Source organism: Aureococcus anophagefferens (genome assembly GCF_000186865.1).
Source record: "Aureococcus anophagefferens unplaced genomic scaffold AURANscaffold_4, whole genome shotgun sequence".
Taxonomy (NCBI): domain Eukaryota; class Pelagophyceae; order Pelagomonadales; family Pelagomonadaceae; genus Aureococcus; species Aureococcus anophagefferens.
This window is the reverse complement of record NW_008705564.1, coordinates 857974-873419: the sequence shown is the minus strand read 5'-3', so window position 1 is coordinate 873419 and position 15446 is coordinate 857974. Positions and strand designations below refer to the sequence as shown.

At 72.7% G+C, this 15446-nt stretch overlaps 3 protein-coding genes across 3 annotated transcripts; all 3 read right to left on the bottom strand.

Annotated features, from left to right (window-relative positions):
• Positions 1 to 441: 441 nt before the first annotated feature.
• On the bottom strand, positions 442 to 3101 carry AURANDRAFT_71001 (hypothetical protein; the record flags this gene model as incomplete). The annotated part of the gene is made up of 4 exons (XM_009036012.1): positions 442 to 819; positions 942 to 1743; positions 1895 to 2591; positions 2744 to 3101. Coding segments are annotated over 4 exons (2234 nt in total), but the record flags the coding sequence as incomplete, so codon positions are not given.
• Positions 3102 to 5259: 2158 nt separating this feature from the next.
• On the bottom strand, positions 5260 to 6000 carry AURANDRAFT_13292 (hypothetical protein; the record flags this gene model as incomplete). The annotated part of the gene is made up of 1 exon (XM_009036011.1): positions 5260 to 6000. A coding segment is annotated over one exon (741 nt), but the record flags the coding sequence as incomplete, so codon positions are not given.
• Positions 6001 to 8262: 2262 nt separating this feature from the next.
• AURANDRAFT_8975 (hypothetical protein) lies at positions 8263 to 8586 on the bottom strand (the record flags this gene model as incomplete). The annotated part of the gene is made up of 1 exon (XM_009035932.1): positions 8263 to 8586. A coding segment is annotated over one exon (324 nt), but the record flags the coding sequence as incomplete, so codon positions are not given.
• Between the last annotated feature and the right edge of the window lie 6860 nt (positions 8587 to 15446).

The following is a 15446-nucleotide window of genomic DNA, read 5'->3' as shown; positions in this document are numbered from 1 at the left end:
GGTAATTACCGGTAATTACCGGGTAATTACCGCAGAAGGGTAATTACCCGGTAATCAGGGCGTCCGCGGACGGCTAGAGGCGGTATGGCGGCTCGAAAGGACCACCGCGAACCCGCGTGTCGACCGAATTCTCTTTTAGGTGGCTTCCACGCGACAACGCCGGCGGCGCGCTACGGCGTGGGGGGCGTCGCCCGGCGCGCCCGTCGCGACGTCGCGACGAGCAGCCGCTCGGTCGCGGTTTCGCGCCGCGCGTCGACCGCGATGCGAAACACGACCGCGACGGGCCGCGACGCTCGGATCGTCAGCCACGTGTACTAGCGGACCGCGGCCTGTACGCGGATTACCCGGTATCGAATTATGGCACCGGGTAATTACCGGTAATTACCGGTAATTACCATTACCGGTAATATACCGCCAAATTACTCCGGCGGCTATAATTCGCCTTGCCGCAGGCCTCGCCGCGCGTCGCCCGTGGAAGTCGGTCCTCGGCCTCGCACTGCCGCTTCTCGAGCCGCCGCCTCTCGACCCCCACGCTTAGCCCGGCTCCTTGTTCGGCGCGTCGAGGAGGGCGAGGTCGAGGTCGAGGTCGAAGTAGATGCGGCGGCGCATGAGGCGGTCGAAGCCGAGGTCCGCGAGGGTCTCGTCGAGCTCCCGGTGCGGCAGCGACGCGAGGAACTTGCCGTCGCAGCCGTGGGACTCGAGGCCCGGCGCCGCCGCGCCGTAGGCCGCGCCGAGGCCCGCGACGCGCGCCGCGAGCCGCGCCGCGTCGAGGGCCGCGAGGTCGCGCCGCGGGTCCGGCGCCGCGGCGCCGGCGTTTGCCTCGCCGGGTCCGGCGCCGGCGCCCGGGGCGCGGCGGCCTGGTGGCGCCCCCGCGCCAAGGGGAGCCGCTTCGCCGGCGGCTCATTGGACCGCCGGCGCCGCGCGCCGAGGCCGCGGAAGACGCCGTCGAGGAGCGCGTCGCCGCGCGCCTTGAGCGACGGCGGCGCCGGCGGCTCGCCGTGGAGCGCGTCGAGGTTGTCGAGGCTCCAGGAGTGGTTCGCGCGCACGCCCTCCAGGATCGCCGCGCGCGCGTCGGGCGCCGCGCGCCGCGGGGGCCGCGCGGCGGGCGCGGCCCCGCCGCCGTCGGACCCGAAGTCGTCGTCGGACGGGTCCGACTCCTCGTCGCGGTCGCCGGCGCCGCCGCGCCGCGCGAGGCGCCGCAGCGCCCGCGTGATGTCGCGGCCGCTGCCGCGGCGCCGCGCGGCGACGTCGACGTGACGCAGCTCCGACGACATGCGGAGCATGTCGCGGAGCTGGCGGTTCGCGCGCTCGGCGCGCGCCCAGCGCCGCCGCGCGGCCAGGAGCTCGCCGTAGAGCTCGCACTTGCCCGCGTCGAGCGACGTGACGTCGCTCGACGAGTCGTGGTGCGCGTCGTCGTCGGGCGCCGTGTGCTCGGGGTCCGCCGGCCGCCGGCCGTAGGCCGCGAGGCGCTCGACGTTGTCCCGCGTCCGCTCCTCGAGCTCCCGCGCCAGGTCCTCGCTCGTCGCCCGCTCGCAGGCGAGGTCGCCCCGGCAGCGCTCCAGGGCCGCCCGCGTCTCCTCCAAATCCTGGACCGTGCGGTCGTGGCTCTTGAGGAGGTCCCGCGTGTAGGCCTTGAGCTGCCGGAACTTCTGCTGCGCCTTCGCGTCCTCCGTCGGCGTCGCCGGGAGCGCCCCCGCCTCCTCGGGGCAGTCGGCCATGCCCATGGACGGGCAGCCCCAAGGCCTGGTCAGCTTCTTGATCGGTGCTCCGAAATCACGTCACCTTTGACCGCCGGGCGCCCCGGCCGAGGCCCTGCGTCTCGGTGGACGGCCACCGTTGTTGCGGGTCGAAGAAGTGTGGGTCGTGTAGGCCCGGGGATCCTATCTTACGTCACAGGAAGGAGACGACGTGGCGGAAGGGCCCGGTCGTGCAGTGGGCCGCCGCGGCCGCGCGCGCGGGCGCCTTGCGGAGCGGCGCGGCGCGCGCGTCCGGCGGCCGCGCGCGGTGCGCCGGCGGCGGCGCCCGGCGCGACGTCGGCGACCCGCCGCCGGGGTCCAGCGCCGACGTGAGGAAGACGAGCACGCGGCGGAGGCCGTCGCCGCCGTCGTCCGCCGGCGGCGCGGGCACCGCGCGGCCGCGGACCACGAGCGCGCGCATGACGACCAGGGGCAGCCGCCGCGCCGCGCGGACGTGCCGCGTCCAGGCGATGGACGCCGCGGAGCCGCCGACGCGGAGCACCTCGTAGAGGAAGTCCAGAGTCGCGTTGGGCCCGGCCCCGTTGACCGCGTTGCGCTGCTTCGCGGCCGCGTCCAGGGAGCAGAGGCCCCGGAAGTCGCGCTCGAAGAGGTTCACGCCCCGCGACGCGAGGTAGGCCAGCGCGTTCAGGTTCCCCCGCGACGCGGCCGACTGCGCGAGCGTGTTGCCCCGGGCCAGGCCCCGGCTCGCCAGATCCGCGCCCGCGTGCGCGAGGATGTCGAGGCAGCGCACGTCCGGCGTGTGCACGGCCGTGGACACGGCGGAGAGGCCCCGGTTGTTGCGCCGCGTGATCGACGCGCCGCGCCGGAGGAAGTACGCGACCAGATCCGCGTGGCCTGGGCAGGAAAAGGGTGCGAAATTCCCAACTTTGGAGGCTCCTATCTCGGCCGTTTTCCACTCGTTTCGGCTGATTTTGGGACGAGCGATCATCCCTCGGAGCGCTCTCGACGCGTGGATGCTTTTTCCGGAACGCGCGCGCGCGGAACACTCATGTTGAAGCGAACTTGAATCACCCTTTTCCTGCCCTGCGCGTGGCCGCAGTGGCACGCGACCTGCAGAGGGCTCAGGTCCGTCGCGCGCGTGGGCCACTCCAGGTCCGCGCCCAGGTCCAACAGCGTCGTCGCCGCCTCCATGTGGCCCAATCTCGCCGCGCGCGTCAGCAGCGTGTCGCCGCGGCTGCAGAGCTCGTGGGAGGCCTGGCGCCGGAGGTCGTCGGCCGTGAACCCGGCCTCGCGGAGCATGGCGCAGGCCGTCCCGGGGAACGCGCTCAAAGCGCGGAACGCGATGGTCCAGGCGTCGTTCTCGTCGACGTGGTCGCCCGTGGGCGCCGCGGCCATGGTCGCCATCGTTTCGGTTCTCGTGGAATCGGCGGCCGCTCGTCGAGTGCCGCGCGTTCTCGAGCGAGATTTTTTGGTCTCGCGTTTCCTCCGGGCGGATACGAGCGGATGCGCGACAGGCGGCGTCGGCGGGTCGACGGGGCGGGCGGAGGGGCGGCGGACACAAGCTGGAATCGCACGGCCAGGCTCGCGTCGGTGCGGGTGCTCCTTCGCCTCAGAAGCGCAACAGTGCCTGCAAGCTTGGACGCTGCCCCCCCATCTCCATTGTGCGATGGCCGCAAGCGCCGAGCCCAGTCTGCAGATCCTCGGCCGCGAGGACGTGGCGCCCATCGACCTCGCGCCGGCGCCGGAGGACGACGCGCACATGCTCCTGCTCAAGCGCGCCGCGGGCTTCGGCGAGGTGCGCTGCGTGGCGCCGGTGCTGAACCCGGCCCTCGCGCGCTTCGTCGTCAACGCCAGCGACGGCGAGAAGATGTACGAGCGGCTCGACGAGGCGTTGCGCCTCCTCGACGTCTGCAACGTCGAGCACTGGCTCTGCGCGGGCACGCTGTTAGGCCAGTGCCGCCACGGGGGCATCATCCCCTGGGACGACGACGCGCGGCCCCCGGCGCCGCGTTCCCGGCGCCGCGCGGCCGAGCACCGCGCGCAGGTCGACCTCGCCGTGGGCCCCCTCGACGCGCCGCGGCTCGGCGAGGCGCTGGCGGCGCACCTGCCCGACGCGGGCTGGGCCTTCGAGCGGACGTTCTACGGCTACAAGATGTGGAAGGGCGACCGGTGCGCTTGGTCGATGCGCCGTCGCTTCATATGGAACGCGTAGGTGGCCCTTCGTCGACCTGCTGACCATGGAATTCGACGAGGCGTCGGGCAACGTGCGCTACGCCGAGGCCGCGGCGCGCGAGGCCTGGCCCAACGAGTGGTGGGCCGTCGACGAGCTGCGCGTCGCCGCGCCGCCCCCCTTTGGTGTCGCCGAGGCCCCGTTCGCAGGTACCCGCTGCGCTGCGCCGACTTCGGGCCGCGCCGGTCGCGCGTGCGCCGCGTCAAGGCGCCCGCGCCGGGCCGGCCCGCCAACTACCTCGCCCGCGCCTACACCAAGGACTGGAAGACGGCGCGGCTGCCGGCGCCCCGCCTTTTTTTGGATTTTTTCATTTGGGCAACAGGTCGCGCGCACGCCGGTCTGGGACCACCGCCGCGACCGCTGGCACGACGACGCGAAGCGGGGCCACGCGGCCGAATCCGTCGAGCTCAAGGCCGCGGACCGCGTGCCCCTCGGCCACCGCTCCCTCGACGACGTCGGGGGCGCGGAGTACGCGCCGCCGCCCGACGACGGCGCCGCGCCCACGCCGACCATCGGCCACTTCCTCGAGCACCTCGAGGTGACCAAGGGCCACTACGCGCGCCCGACGGGCGTCCAGTCCGACACGAAGGAGTAGGGGATAGGGACGCGCTGCCGAGGGTGGGGGGGGGGTCGTCGGGTCGCGGGCCGGCGACGTCGACGCCCCAACGCGGCCAAGAGCCTGCCAAGCCAGCCGAGGGCCGGCGACATCGACCTCGGCTTGCTCGACAGACGAGGTGTGGCTCAGTTTTGGCAGCCTCTCGCGCGCGCCTGCCTCCCACCGCGCCGACACCGACGCTCCACAGCCACCCGCGATGGCGTCCGCCCTCGCGAACCTCGCGAAGCATTCCCTGGGCAAGGCCCTGCGCGAGACGGGGACGGCCATGGAGCGCACGTCCAAGGCCTTTGTTGGCGACCTGAGCTTCTGGGACCACGTCTCGCGGCACACGACGGCCGTGCCCGTCGACGCGCAGAGCCCCTGCGTCGCCGAGAGCGCCTGCGTGGCGCCGTCGGCGACGCTCGTGGGGGGCGCGGCCGTCGGCGCCAAGGCGACCGTCGGCGTCGGCGCGGTCGTCTACGGCCCCGCGGCCGTCGGCGACGGCGCCGTCGTCGGCCACGGCGCCGTGGTCAAGGCCGACGTTTTTGGCGCCGTCGCGGACAACGCCGTCGTCCTGGAGGCCGTGCCCGAGGGCGAGCTCTGGGGCGGCGCGCCCGCGGCCTTCGTGAAGAAAATCTAGTAGGAAGACACGCTAGCTAACTCCCGTAGAGGTGCGCCCGGAGGTAGGCGGCGGCCTTGTCGAGGCCCGCGTCGCGCCGCGACGCGGCGGCGGCGTTGTTGAGGAACGCGTGGACGGTGCCGCGCGCGAGCCACAGCTCCGAGGGCGCGCCCGCCGCGAGGAGCGCGTCGTGGTAGAGGAACGCCTGGTCCGCGAGGGGGTCGAGCTCCGCGGCGAGGATGAGCGTCGGCGTCGCGAAGCCGTCGAGGTCCAGCGTCTTCGCGGCGACCGCGTCCAGCGGCGCGACGCGCCAGTCGTCGCGCCGTTCGCGGTACGCGACCTCCCGGACGTAGTCCAAGAACTCGCGCGTCAAAAAGTGGCCGTGGCCGTACTCGGCGACGCTGCGCTCGTCGCAGCGCAGCCCGAGCTGGGGCGTGCAGAGCAGCTCGCAGCGGAGCCACGGCTTCTTCGGGAGCGCGTTCGGCGGCGTCTCGCCCTCGCCGTCGCTCTCGTCGTCGTCGTCGCGCGCGAGCAGCGCGGCGACGTGGGCCAGGTTCGCCCCCGCGGACTCGCCGGCGAGGGCCACGCGCGCGCCGTCGACGGTGCCCGCGTTGGGCAGCGCGGGCGAGCCTCTACAGTACGATACCGCGGAGCGGACGTCGTCGAGCCCCGCGGGGAAGGGGTGCTCCGGCGCGAGGCGGTACTCGACGGAGACGACGGCGACGGCCGCGCGCACCGCGAGCTCGCGGCAGAGGCCGTCGACGTGTCTGCGGGACCCGGACATGAAGCCGCCGCCGTGCGCGAAGACGACCGCGGGGAGCGAACGTTCGTCGTGCGGCGGCGCGTAGACCGTCAATTTCGCGCCGTCCTTGACGGCGTCGGCCGTGAAGATTGTGGCCTCCGGCGGCGGCGGCGCGTACTTGAAATTGTCGGCGTCGAGCAGCCCCCGTAAAACGTCCGCGGGCACGTCCAGCAGCGACTCCGGCGGCCCCATGGTCCGGTTCCGCGCCTCGAGCATCGCGCGCGTCTCGCTGTCGCAGTACTCGCTGATGCCCAGGCCGTCGCGCCGCGCGCCGAAGGGCCGCGGCGGCGACCGGTCCGTCGGCAGCGGCGGCGGCAGCGTCTCGTCTTCTCGGAGCTCGAGGAGCTCCGTCTCGTCGAGGAGCTCGAGCACGCGCATGCTGCCCCAGCCGACGACGGCGCTCACGCCCTCGTCGAAGCGCTCCGCCGCGCCGCCCTCGGGCATGGACGCGGCGACGACGTAGGCCCGGTCCGTCTCGCCGACGGTCGCCTCCTTGGCGACGGTCACGATCGTGTCCGTCGGGTACTGGATGATCTTCTTCGAGTCCATGGCCGCCGCCGCGCGCAGCAGCAGGCCCTTGCCCTTGACGCGGTAGCGCCGCGCCATCTCTCTGGACGCACGACTCGTCCGTCGATCACGCACTACCCGGCCATGGCCGCGGCCGATGGCCGATGGACGACGGCGCCGCGCGCGGGCAGCCTCGTCACATGGTCAACGTGTGGTGCAACGACAAACTTACGCCCGCTCGAGGTCGTCGTCGAGGTACTCGATGATGATCTCGTCGAGGTCGCCGTCCGTGTCGCGCTGCTCGATGATGGGGCCCTGGCTGACCTCGCCGAAGACGAGGCTCGGCGGGAGCTTCCGCGCGACGACGATCGTGATGGGCCGGTCCGGGTGCGCGGCGACCGCGGCCTTGATCTCGTCCTCGCCCTCGCACCACGTCTCGCCGACCTTGATGACCTTGTCGCTGTACTGCAACCCGAGCGTCTCCGCCTCGCCGCCGGGCTGGAGCATGCCCGGCGTGCCGTTCGGGCAGAACGCGATGCCGAGCGTCGGGCCCTCGAAGGTCAGCGGCACGCGCTCGCGCTTCGGGTCCTCGTCGGGCTCGGCGCGCTTCGGCTTCTTCCGCGCCACGGTGATCGTGATGGGCCGCTGCGGGTGCGCGGCCACCGCGGCCTTGATCTCGTCCTCGCCCTCGCACCAGACGTCGCCGACCTTGACGACCTTGTCCGAGTACTGCAACCCGAGCGTCTCGGCCTCGCCCCCGGGCTGGAGCATGCCCGGCGTCCCGTTGGGGCAGAAGGCGATGCCCAGCGTCGGGCCCTCGAAGGTCAGCGGCACGAGGTCGCGCGCGGGGTCGAGCTTCGGCGGTTTCGGCTTTTCTCGCGCGTAGCGCTCGATCGTGATCGCGAGCGGCCGCTCCGGGTGGCCGCCGATGGCGGCGCGGATCTGCGCGTCGCTCGCCACGTCGACGTCGCCGACCTTCACGACCCGCTCGCCGACCTTGACGCCCTTGGCCTCGCCCTCGCCGCCGGGCTGGACGCCCCGCACGGCGCCGTCGGGCCCGAAGGCCAGACCCAGCGACGGCCCGTCGATGGTCACGGCGACGCGCTCCTTCGGCGGCGGCTTCTCCACCGTCAGCGCCAGGGGCCGCTCCGCGTGCGCGCCGACGGCCGCGCGGATCGCCGCGTCCGTGTCGACGTCCTTCTCGCCGACGCGGAGCACGCGGTCGCCGACCGCGAGCCCCTTGGCCTCGCCCTCGCCGCCGGGCTGGACGCCGCGGATGCGGCCGTCGGGCCCGAAGGCGAGGCCCAGGGACGGGCCGTCGATCTGCACCGTCGCCCGGGGCCCCGGCGGCGGCGGCGGCGCCGCCTGCCGCTCCGACTGCCTCCGGTGCGCCTCGGAGACCAGGGGCGTCGACGGCACGGCCTCGGCCTCCACGGCCGCGTCGCCCTCGCCGGGCCCGACCGCGCGCGCCTCGGCCTGCACGGGCGCGGCGGGCTTCTCGTCCTTGGCCTTCATCTTCAGGTACACAAAGTAGCCCAGCGCGCAGAACGTCACCGCGGCCCAGATCGTCACGCCGAGGACGAACGTGTTCGAGAAGAGATCCTCCAAATCCGCCGACGCGGACATGACGAGGTCGTCGTCGCCGTCGTCGCCGGGCGCCGCGACGGGCCGGGGCGTCTTGCTGTTCGGGCGGAGCGTCGGCCGCTTCGTCGGCGTGCGGTCGAAGCTCCCGACGGCGTCGTCGAAGAGCGCGTCGATGAGGAAGTCGTCGGAGCCCGGCGCGCGCGTCGGCGACGGCGCGGACCCGACCCAGACGAGCTCGACGGTGAAGACGAGCGTCGCGCCGCCGTCGATCGCGCCCGACGGCGACCCCTTCTTCCCGTAGGCCGTCTCCGGCGGGCACACGAGCTCCCAGACGTCGCCGGGCCGCATGTCCTGCAGCGCGTACTTCCAGCACGAGATGACCTGCGCGGGCTTGAACTCCGCGATCTCGCCGCGCTTGTAGGAGCTGTCGAACGTCGGCCCGTTCGGGTAGTCCTCCGTGAGCCGGCCCTCGTAGTGCGTGCCCGTCGTCGTGTAGAGGTCCGGCGACTCGCCGGCCTTGTCGCCCTTCTCCAAGATCTTGTAGTAGAAGCCCCCGGCGTGCGTCTTCGCGCCCTTTTGCGTCTTATAATCTTCGGCGAAGAGGACGCCGTCGTCGTCGACGGTGAAGATCGTCGGCTCGGGCGTCGGCTCGGGCGTCGGCTCCGGGGACCCGTCCGTCGGCGCGCCCGTCGGCGACGGCAGCCCCGCGGACTCGAGCGCGACGAGGCTCTCCGCCGTGTCCACCGCGGCGTCCTCGAGCGCCGTGCCGCCGCCGAACTGCGCCAGGTTCGTCTCGAGGACGCCGTCGGCGACGGACGCCTCGAGCGTCTCGACGACGCCGTCGGCGAGGGCCGCCGGGTCCTCGGAAAGGCCCGTGACCGCGAAGTCGACGTGCGCCTCGTCGTGGCCCGCCAACAGCCGCCGTCGCCGGTCGTGGTCGTGCGCGACGGGCTCGGAGACGCAGGTCTCCCAGTCGCTCTGCGGGTCCGGGCAGACGTCCGGGGACGTGACCGTGTAGGCGACGGCCACGCGGAACGCGTCCTTCGCCTCTTCGTCCGCGTTGAAGTCCGCGGCGTTGACGCCCGCGAGGACGACCGTCGCGGAGACCGTCGCCGCCGCGGGCCCCGTCCAGGCGACGGCGACCTTTTGACCGGAAGCGCAGTGCGACCCCACGGAGCACGCCGCGTACGTGACGTCGCCCGCCGTTCCCTCCAACGGCACGCCCGACGCGTCGCCCAAAAACTCCGCGCCCTCGAAGTCGCAGGCCTCCCAGCGGTCCTTGCCCGCCATGAGGTAGACGTCGTGCTTCCCGGAGGCCCAGACCACGGACACCGTCGCCGACGCGGGGAAGCGCCGCGTCTTGTCGGCTTCGCCGAAGATCGCGACCCAGTCGACCGAGTACTCGTCGCAGTAGTCCGAGACGAAGACCAGGACGTCCTCGGCGCACGTCGCCGCGCACGCGAGGTCCGCGTCGAACCAGCCGCAGGGCGGCGTCTCCGCGTCGTAGGCCGCGCAGCCCTCGAGGCACGCCAGATCCGGCGGCCCGTCGGACGACAGCACGTGCTCGCACTGATACGCCAGAAAGTCGCGCTCGTCGCTCGAGCACGTCGACGCGCACTCCCCGGCCTCGAAGACGCCGCAGTCCTCGCCGCAGTCCGCGAAGCACGCGCCGAAGCCGCCGTAGATCGCCGACGACTCGTAGCCGTCCACCGTAAAGCCGCCGTCCGCGCCCCGCGCCCAGACCGTCGGGAAGCCCGGCGTGTCCCGCGCCAGGCCCGCCGCCTCCTCGACGACGGCGCCGGATTCGTCCACCAGCAAGACGTGGTCCCCGACGTCGAAGGGCGCGTCGCAGGCCGCCGGCACCTTGAGGAAGCCGCCCGCCGGGACGACGTCGCCGCCCGAGAAGACGTGCGTCGCCGCGCCCGACGCGAGCGCCGTCCCCGGCGCCAGCTCGACGTCGTCGTCGCCGTCGTTGTAGAAGAGGACCCAGCCGCCGTCGCCGCAGCCGCCCTTCGTGCCGACCTGGTACGCGACGAGGTCGCCGAGCGAGCCGCCGCAGCCGCAGCTCTCGAGGCACTTTGTGGAAGCGAGGCTCCCGTCGTCGCCGACGGCGCCGCAGCGGTGGTCCGGCGACGCGAAGACCCAGGCGCAGTCCTTCCAGGGCGCGCCCGCGTGGAACCAGGCCTCGTCGTCGGCGCACCAGGGGTCCTCGTGGACGTGCGTCGTCGTAACGTTCGTCGCGTTCGTCGCGTTCGTGCCGTTGAGCCACCCGTGGCCGTCGAGGCGCCGCCGGCAGTCGCAGCCGGCGCAGGCGCAGCCGAGCTCGAAGAGCACGGCGTCGCAGGTCTGCGGCGCGTAGGCCTCGCACGTCAGCGCCGCGCAGACGTCGCCGCAGACGTCGCCGTCGTCGCCGAAGCCCGCCGCCGCGCCGCAGTCGCAGCCGAGGCAGTCGCAGCCGTGGTCGCGGGACGCGGCGGCGCACACGGCTTCGCTGTAGCGCGCGCAGCTCAGGCCGTCGCAGACGGCGTCGCACCGCTCGGAGAAGCCCCGCAGCCGCGCGGCGGCTCGAGCCGCCTCGACGAGGCCGAGCGCCGCCGCCCAGCGGCGGCCCATCCTGCGGATGGTTCGCCGCGCCTGTGGCAACGCTCCTGCGTCGCCGGGTCGGCGGCGCCGCGCGCGGCCGCGCTCGGATGACCGCCGGAAGCGGGGGCTGCGCCCGACCGTAGCAATTTTCGTGGGGGTCAAGGTGCCGAATAACTGTTGAGTTGCAGTTCTCGTTGTGGCGGGGCGATATGACGACGAGGCCATGTGCGGCCACAAAGAAGGCCAGGTCGAGTGTGTTATGAACGAAAAGGGGAAGAGCGCGCGCGCCCGGGCGACGCATCAGCTGACGACGCACTTCTCGTCGGCCTTGCCGCCCCCGGGGTCCGTCGGCGTCGGCGGCGACTGGGGCTCCTCGGGCGCCTGGGCGAAGGAGACGCGGTCCTTCTTCGGGTCCGGCGGCGCGAGGGGCGAGCCGACGTCGACGTCGATGGTGACCTGCGCGGTGCCTCCCGGCGAGAAGGGCTCCGCGCGGGGGCTGTGGGGCGAGATGAACTCGACGCCCGGGAGGTCGTTGGCGGACTTGGGCCACCGGAGCTCGGCGTCGATGTCGGACCGATCCGGGATGTTGATCGACGACGTGCGGCGGCGCCGCGTGGTCGGCCGCGCGGCCGCGGGCTCGGCGCCGGCTTTCGTCGCGGGCGCGGCCTTGCGCAGGGGCGGCGCCGGCGGCGCCCCGAGCGTCGGGATCTTGCGGTGCGGCGGCCTGTCGGACTGGGACCCCGCCGCCGGCGCCGCGAGGAAGAGCGTCGAGAGCTCCGGCGGCGGGCTGCCCCCCGGCGTGACGACGTTGGGCTCCGTCGGCGTCGGCGGCTCCGTCGGCGGCTGGAGCTCCCGACTCCCCCGGGCGAAGGAGACGCGGTCCCGCTCGCCGGCGGCGATGCGCGCGAGCTCCTCGGTCCGGAACTCGTCGAGCTCGAAGGACCGCCGCGGCGACAGCGTGTCCGTGTGGATGCTCGAGGGCTTCCGCGGCGACTCCGTCTTCATGCTCTCGCGGATCTCTTTGAGGCGCTCGAGGCGCTGGAGGTCCTCGGCGGAGCTCGACCGCCGCCGCCGCCGCCGCACGGCCGCGCCGTCGAGCCCGCTGCTGCCCGTGACGTTGATGTCGTAGACGGGCGTGACCTTGCTGTCGCAGCGCTGCAGGAACTCGATGGGCGGCGGCCGCCGGGGGCTCCTGGAGAGGGGCAGCCCCGGCGGCGGGGGCTCCTCGGCCGCCGCGCGCGCCGGGACCTCCTCGCCCATCGTCCTCGGTGCGCTCGAGTCGAGGGGTAGGTTGTGTCGACGTCGGATGCGCCGCCGAAGGTGGGCTGTAAAGATTGCGTCAAGAATCCGGACGTAATATAGGTGAGGCATTATTGAAGGGCAACGACTCGGCAAGGCTGCCCCGATTTCTGGCCGTTGCTCATTCGAACGCGAACCTTCCAGTTCCAGCTCGTCGTCGCACCGCATTCGCAGCATGGACAACTTCGTGACCAAGACCGCGCCGCAGCCGCTCGCGCCGTCGAAAGGCGTGGACGACTCCGCCGCGCGCGCGGCCTGGAACGCCTTCGCCAAGCCCGTCACCGAGGAGGCCTTCGTCGCCTGGTACCTCGCGAACGTGAGCGCCGGCGGCGGCAAGAAGCGTGGCGCCGCCTCCGGCGCCGAGCCGGCGCCCAAGCGCCAGGCGCAGGCGGCGCCGGCCGGCGCCGCGGCGACGCTCGGCAAGGGCAAGCGCACCGCGCTGCTCAAGGGCGTGACGACGAGCCTCAAGGCGAACATCAAGGGCAAGAAGGGCGCCAAGTGGCACGCGGGCGACGTCGAGACGCTCAACGGCACCGCCGTCATGGACAAGGCCGAGTTCGACGCGCTGTTCCCCGGCGTCGCGATGACCAAGAAGGGCGTCGCGACGTCCTTCGTCCTCGAGGGCGCGAGCCTCGAGGCGGCCTTCGGCGGCTTCAAGGCGTCGGTCGTCTGCTGGAGCCGCACGCGGCCGGGCTCGTTCCAGAAGTCCTACAAGACGGGCTCGCAGGACGTGTCGTTGCGGTCCGCGGAGGGCAAGTTCTCCACGGGCACGTCGACGCTCACACTCAAGTTCCGCGTCGAGGTCGCCGGCGGCCACGGCGGCTTCGGCGGCATGTGCTTCGGCGGCGGCTTCGGCTTCGGGGCCGACTACTAGGGCCGCGCGCGCCGAGTCCGCCTCGCCGTTCGTAGCCACAGGAAAGGTCGAATTACAATCCACAAGACTAGTGTTTCTGCCACGCCTGGCGGTGCGATATGGACGACTTGCGGAACGCCACGGACGGGCGGAGCCAGCGGACCTGGTTCTTCGACGTCGCGTTCGAGAGCGCGTCCTTGGCCTGGAGCGCCTCCGCCGCGACGCCGTCGAACATGCACCCGAGGACGACGCCGATGACGCCGAAGCAGACGAAGTAGATGCCGAGGTCGCGGACGTACGCGGCCTCCCTCGCGGGCTGCTCGAGCTTCAGGCAGTATTTGTTGCCGCAGTTGAAGCCGTGCCACAGGATGCCCGGCAGGTCGTTGCGCCGGTCGCCGCCCCGGGGCGCCCAGCACTTGCGCACGTCGCCCGCGCGGATCTTCGAGTGGCGGTCGCCGCCCGGCCGCTCCACGCGGATGACCTCGCTCGCGTAGGTCGTCGGGACGTCGTCGAGGCTTCGCGTGGCGACCGTGTACTTCCACGTGTCGTAGCGCTCCGACGAGTCGAAGAGCGACAGCTCCGAGCCCCGGTAGTCGAGGTCCGTCACGTTGCACGACTTGCCCAGGTAGCGGAACGCCGTGCCCATCTGCGAGCCGACGACGGCGTAGGGGATGCCCGAGCCGATGAGGACCAGCGAGAGGAACAGGAGGCAGTAGGCCACCGTCGCCGCGACTCTGAAGACCTTCTCCTGGTTCGCGATGCCCCGATCGCGGATCTCGTCGAGCTGGATCTCCTCCTGCTTCTTGACGGGCGGCGCGGGCTTCTCGTAGAGCGACGCCGTCACCGTCACCAGGTCGCTGGGCACCGGCGGGCAGACCGTGAGCTTGCAGCCCGGCTCGCTGTCCGCCGGGAGGACGACGTTGAACATGGGCCCGCCGTTCGGCGACTGGACCCGCAGGTTCTGGCCCGGCCGCGTGCCCGGCGGCACGACGATGCGGAAGGCGCCGCCCTCGAGGGGCTCGATGTCCAGGACGTGGGCGCTGTAGCTCACGTGCTGGCCGTTCGTGTGGTCCACGGGGCTGTTGTGGCGGCCGAGCTCCTCGTCGATCCCGTTGCAGAAGAAGTCGTGCGTGTCCGTCGCGCTGCAGAACAGGGTCCGCACGCTGAGCGGCGCCATGGCCCCACCACCGGCCGGCGGGGCCGGGCGGCCACGACGACGACCAGCCCTGGGAAAAAGTGGGAATGCTTCAAGCAAAGGATACGTGAATTTCACTGTTTCTGGAACCGTCCGACGCTGCCCCCACACGATGGACGGCCTCATGTGCTCGAGGAACGACATGATGTGCTCGCGCAATGCCTACTGCGCCAAGGACGACGACGAGGGCACGGCCGTCGACGGCATCTTCGCCCCGCTCGTCTGCTGCTCCAACGACAACATCCGCGAGGCGCTGCGGCGCCCCGTGGAGCTCGACGTCGCGCCCCCCGACGGCATGTTCCTCGTCACGGTGCCGCCGGACGCCCGGCCGGGCCAGACCATCCGGACGCAGGCGCCCGACGGCGGGCCGCTGCTCAACGTGCTCCTGCCCGACGGCGCCGAGCCCTTCGCGACGGTCGCTGTCGACGTCCCCGAGGTCCACGACAAGATCGCCGTCGTGCCCGCGCGGCTCTTCTCGCCGACGGCGGCGCCCATGTTCGACGCCGGGCCTCGCCTTCGTCGTCGCGCGGAGCGGCGCCGTCGCCCTGCTCTCCCCGGGCGTCGTCGTGCTCGCGTGCGCCGCGTGCGCGGCGGGCGACGCGCGGCGCGCGCTGCCCGAGCTCCGCGCGGCCAAGGCCGCGACGCGGACGCCCCACGCGATCCACCACGACCTCGAGCAATAACGGTGACTCTACAGTATATGTTAGTGTATAAGTGCCTATTACAGAATCATCAACTGTACCAGTTAGGGGGGCGCGCGCCGCGTGAGGATGACGAAGTCCGCGAGGGAGTCGAAGCCCGGGTCGTCGAAGACCGCGCCGTCCGCGCCGCGCCGCGCGAACTCCTGCGCGTCGACGGACGCGCAGACGACGACGCGGAGGCCCTCGCGCTCGATCTCCGCGAACGCGCCCGTCTCGCCGAGGTGCTCGACGTGGTCGACCACCCCCAGAAAGTGCTCGACGTGGAAGCGCCCGCAGACGAGCATGACGCAGTCCATGGGCCGGCGCCTGAGGAAGTCGAGGCAGGAGTGGGCCATGGCCGCGTCCCAGAGGCACTGCGCCGCGATCTTGTTCGCGCCGAAGCCAAAGCCCGAGAGCCGCTCCGCGTAGGGCCGGCTCAACGGCGCCGACTCGTAGGGCAGCGGCGGCAGCTTCGAGATGTCCTCGGGCGGGAGGTTCGCGAGCGCCCCGGGCCCCTCCCGGGCGACCAACCGCGCGTGCCGCCGCGGCGCGTTCGCGGCGATGAGCTCGTTCTTCGTCGCGCGCGCCTGCAGCGCGAGGGGCCCGTACTTGCGCGCGTCGCCGGCGCCGTGGAAGAGCGCGTCGACGTCGTCCGACGAGCCGTCGGAGAAGGCCCGGGCCGCGTCGCGCGCGTCCGCGTCGACGAACTCGAGCGCGAGCGCTAATTTCTCCGTCCGCCGCCGCGTGAGGTCGTCGTAGACCGCGCGCTGCACGTCCTGCGCGACGGCGTCGTCGTGCTGCT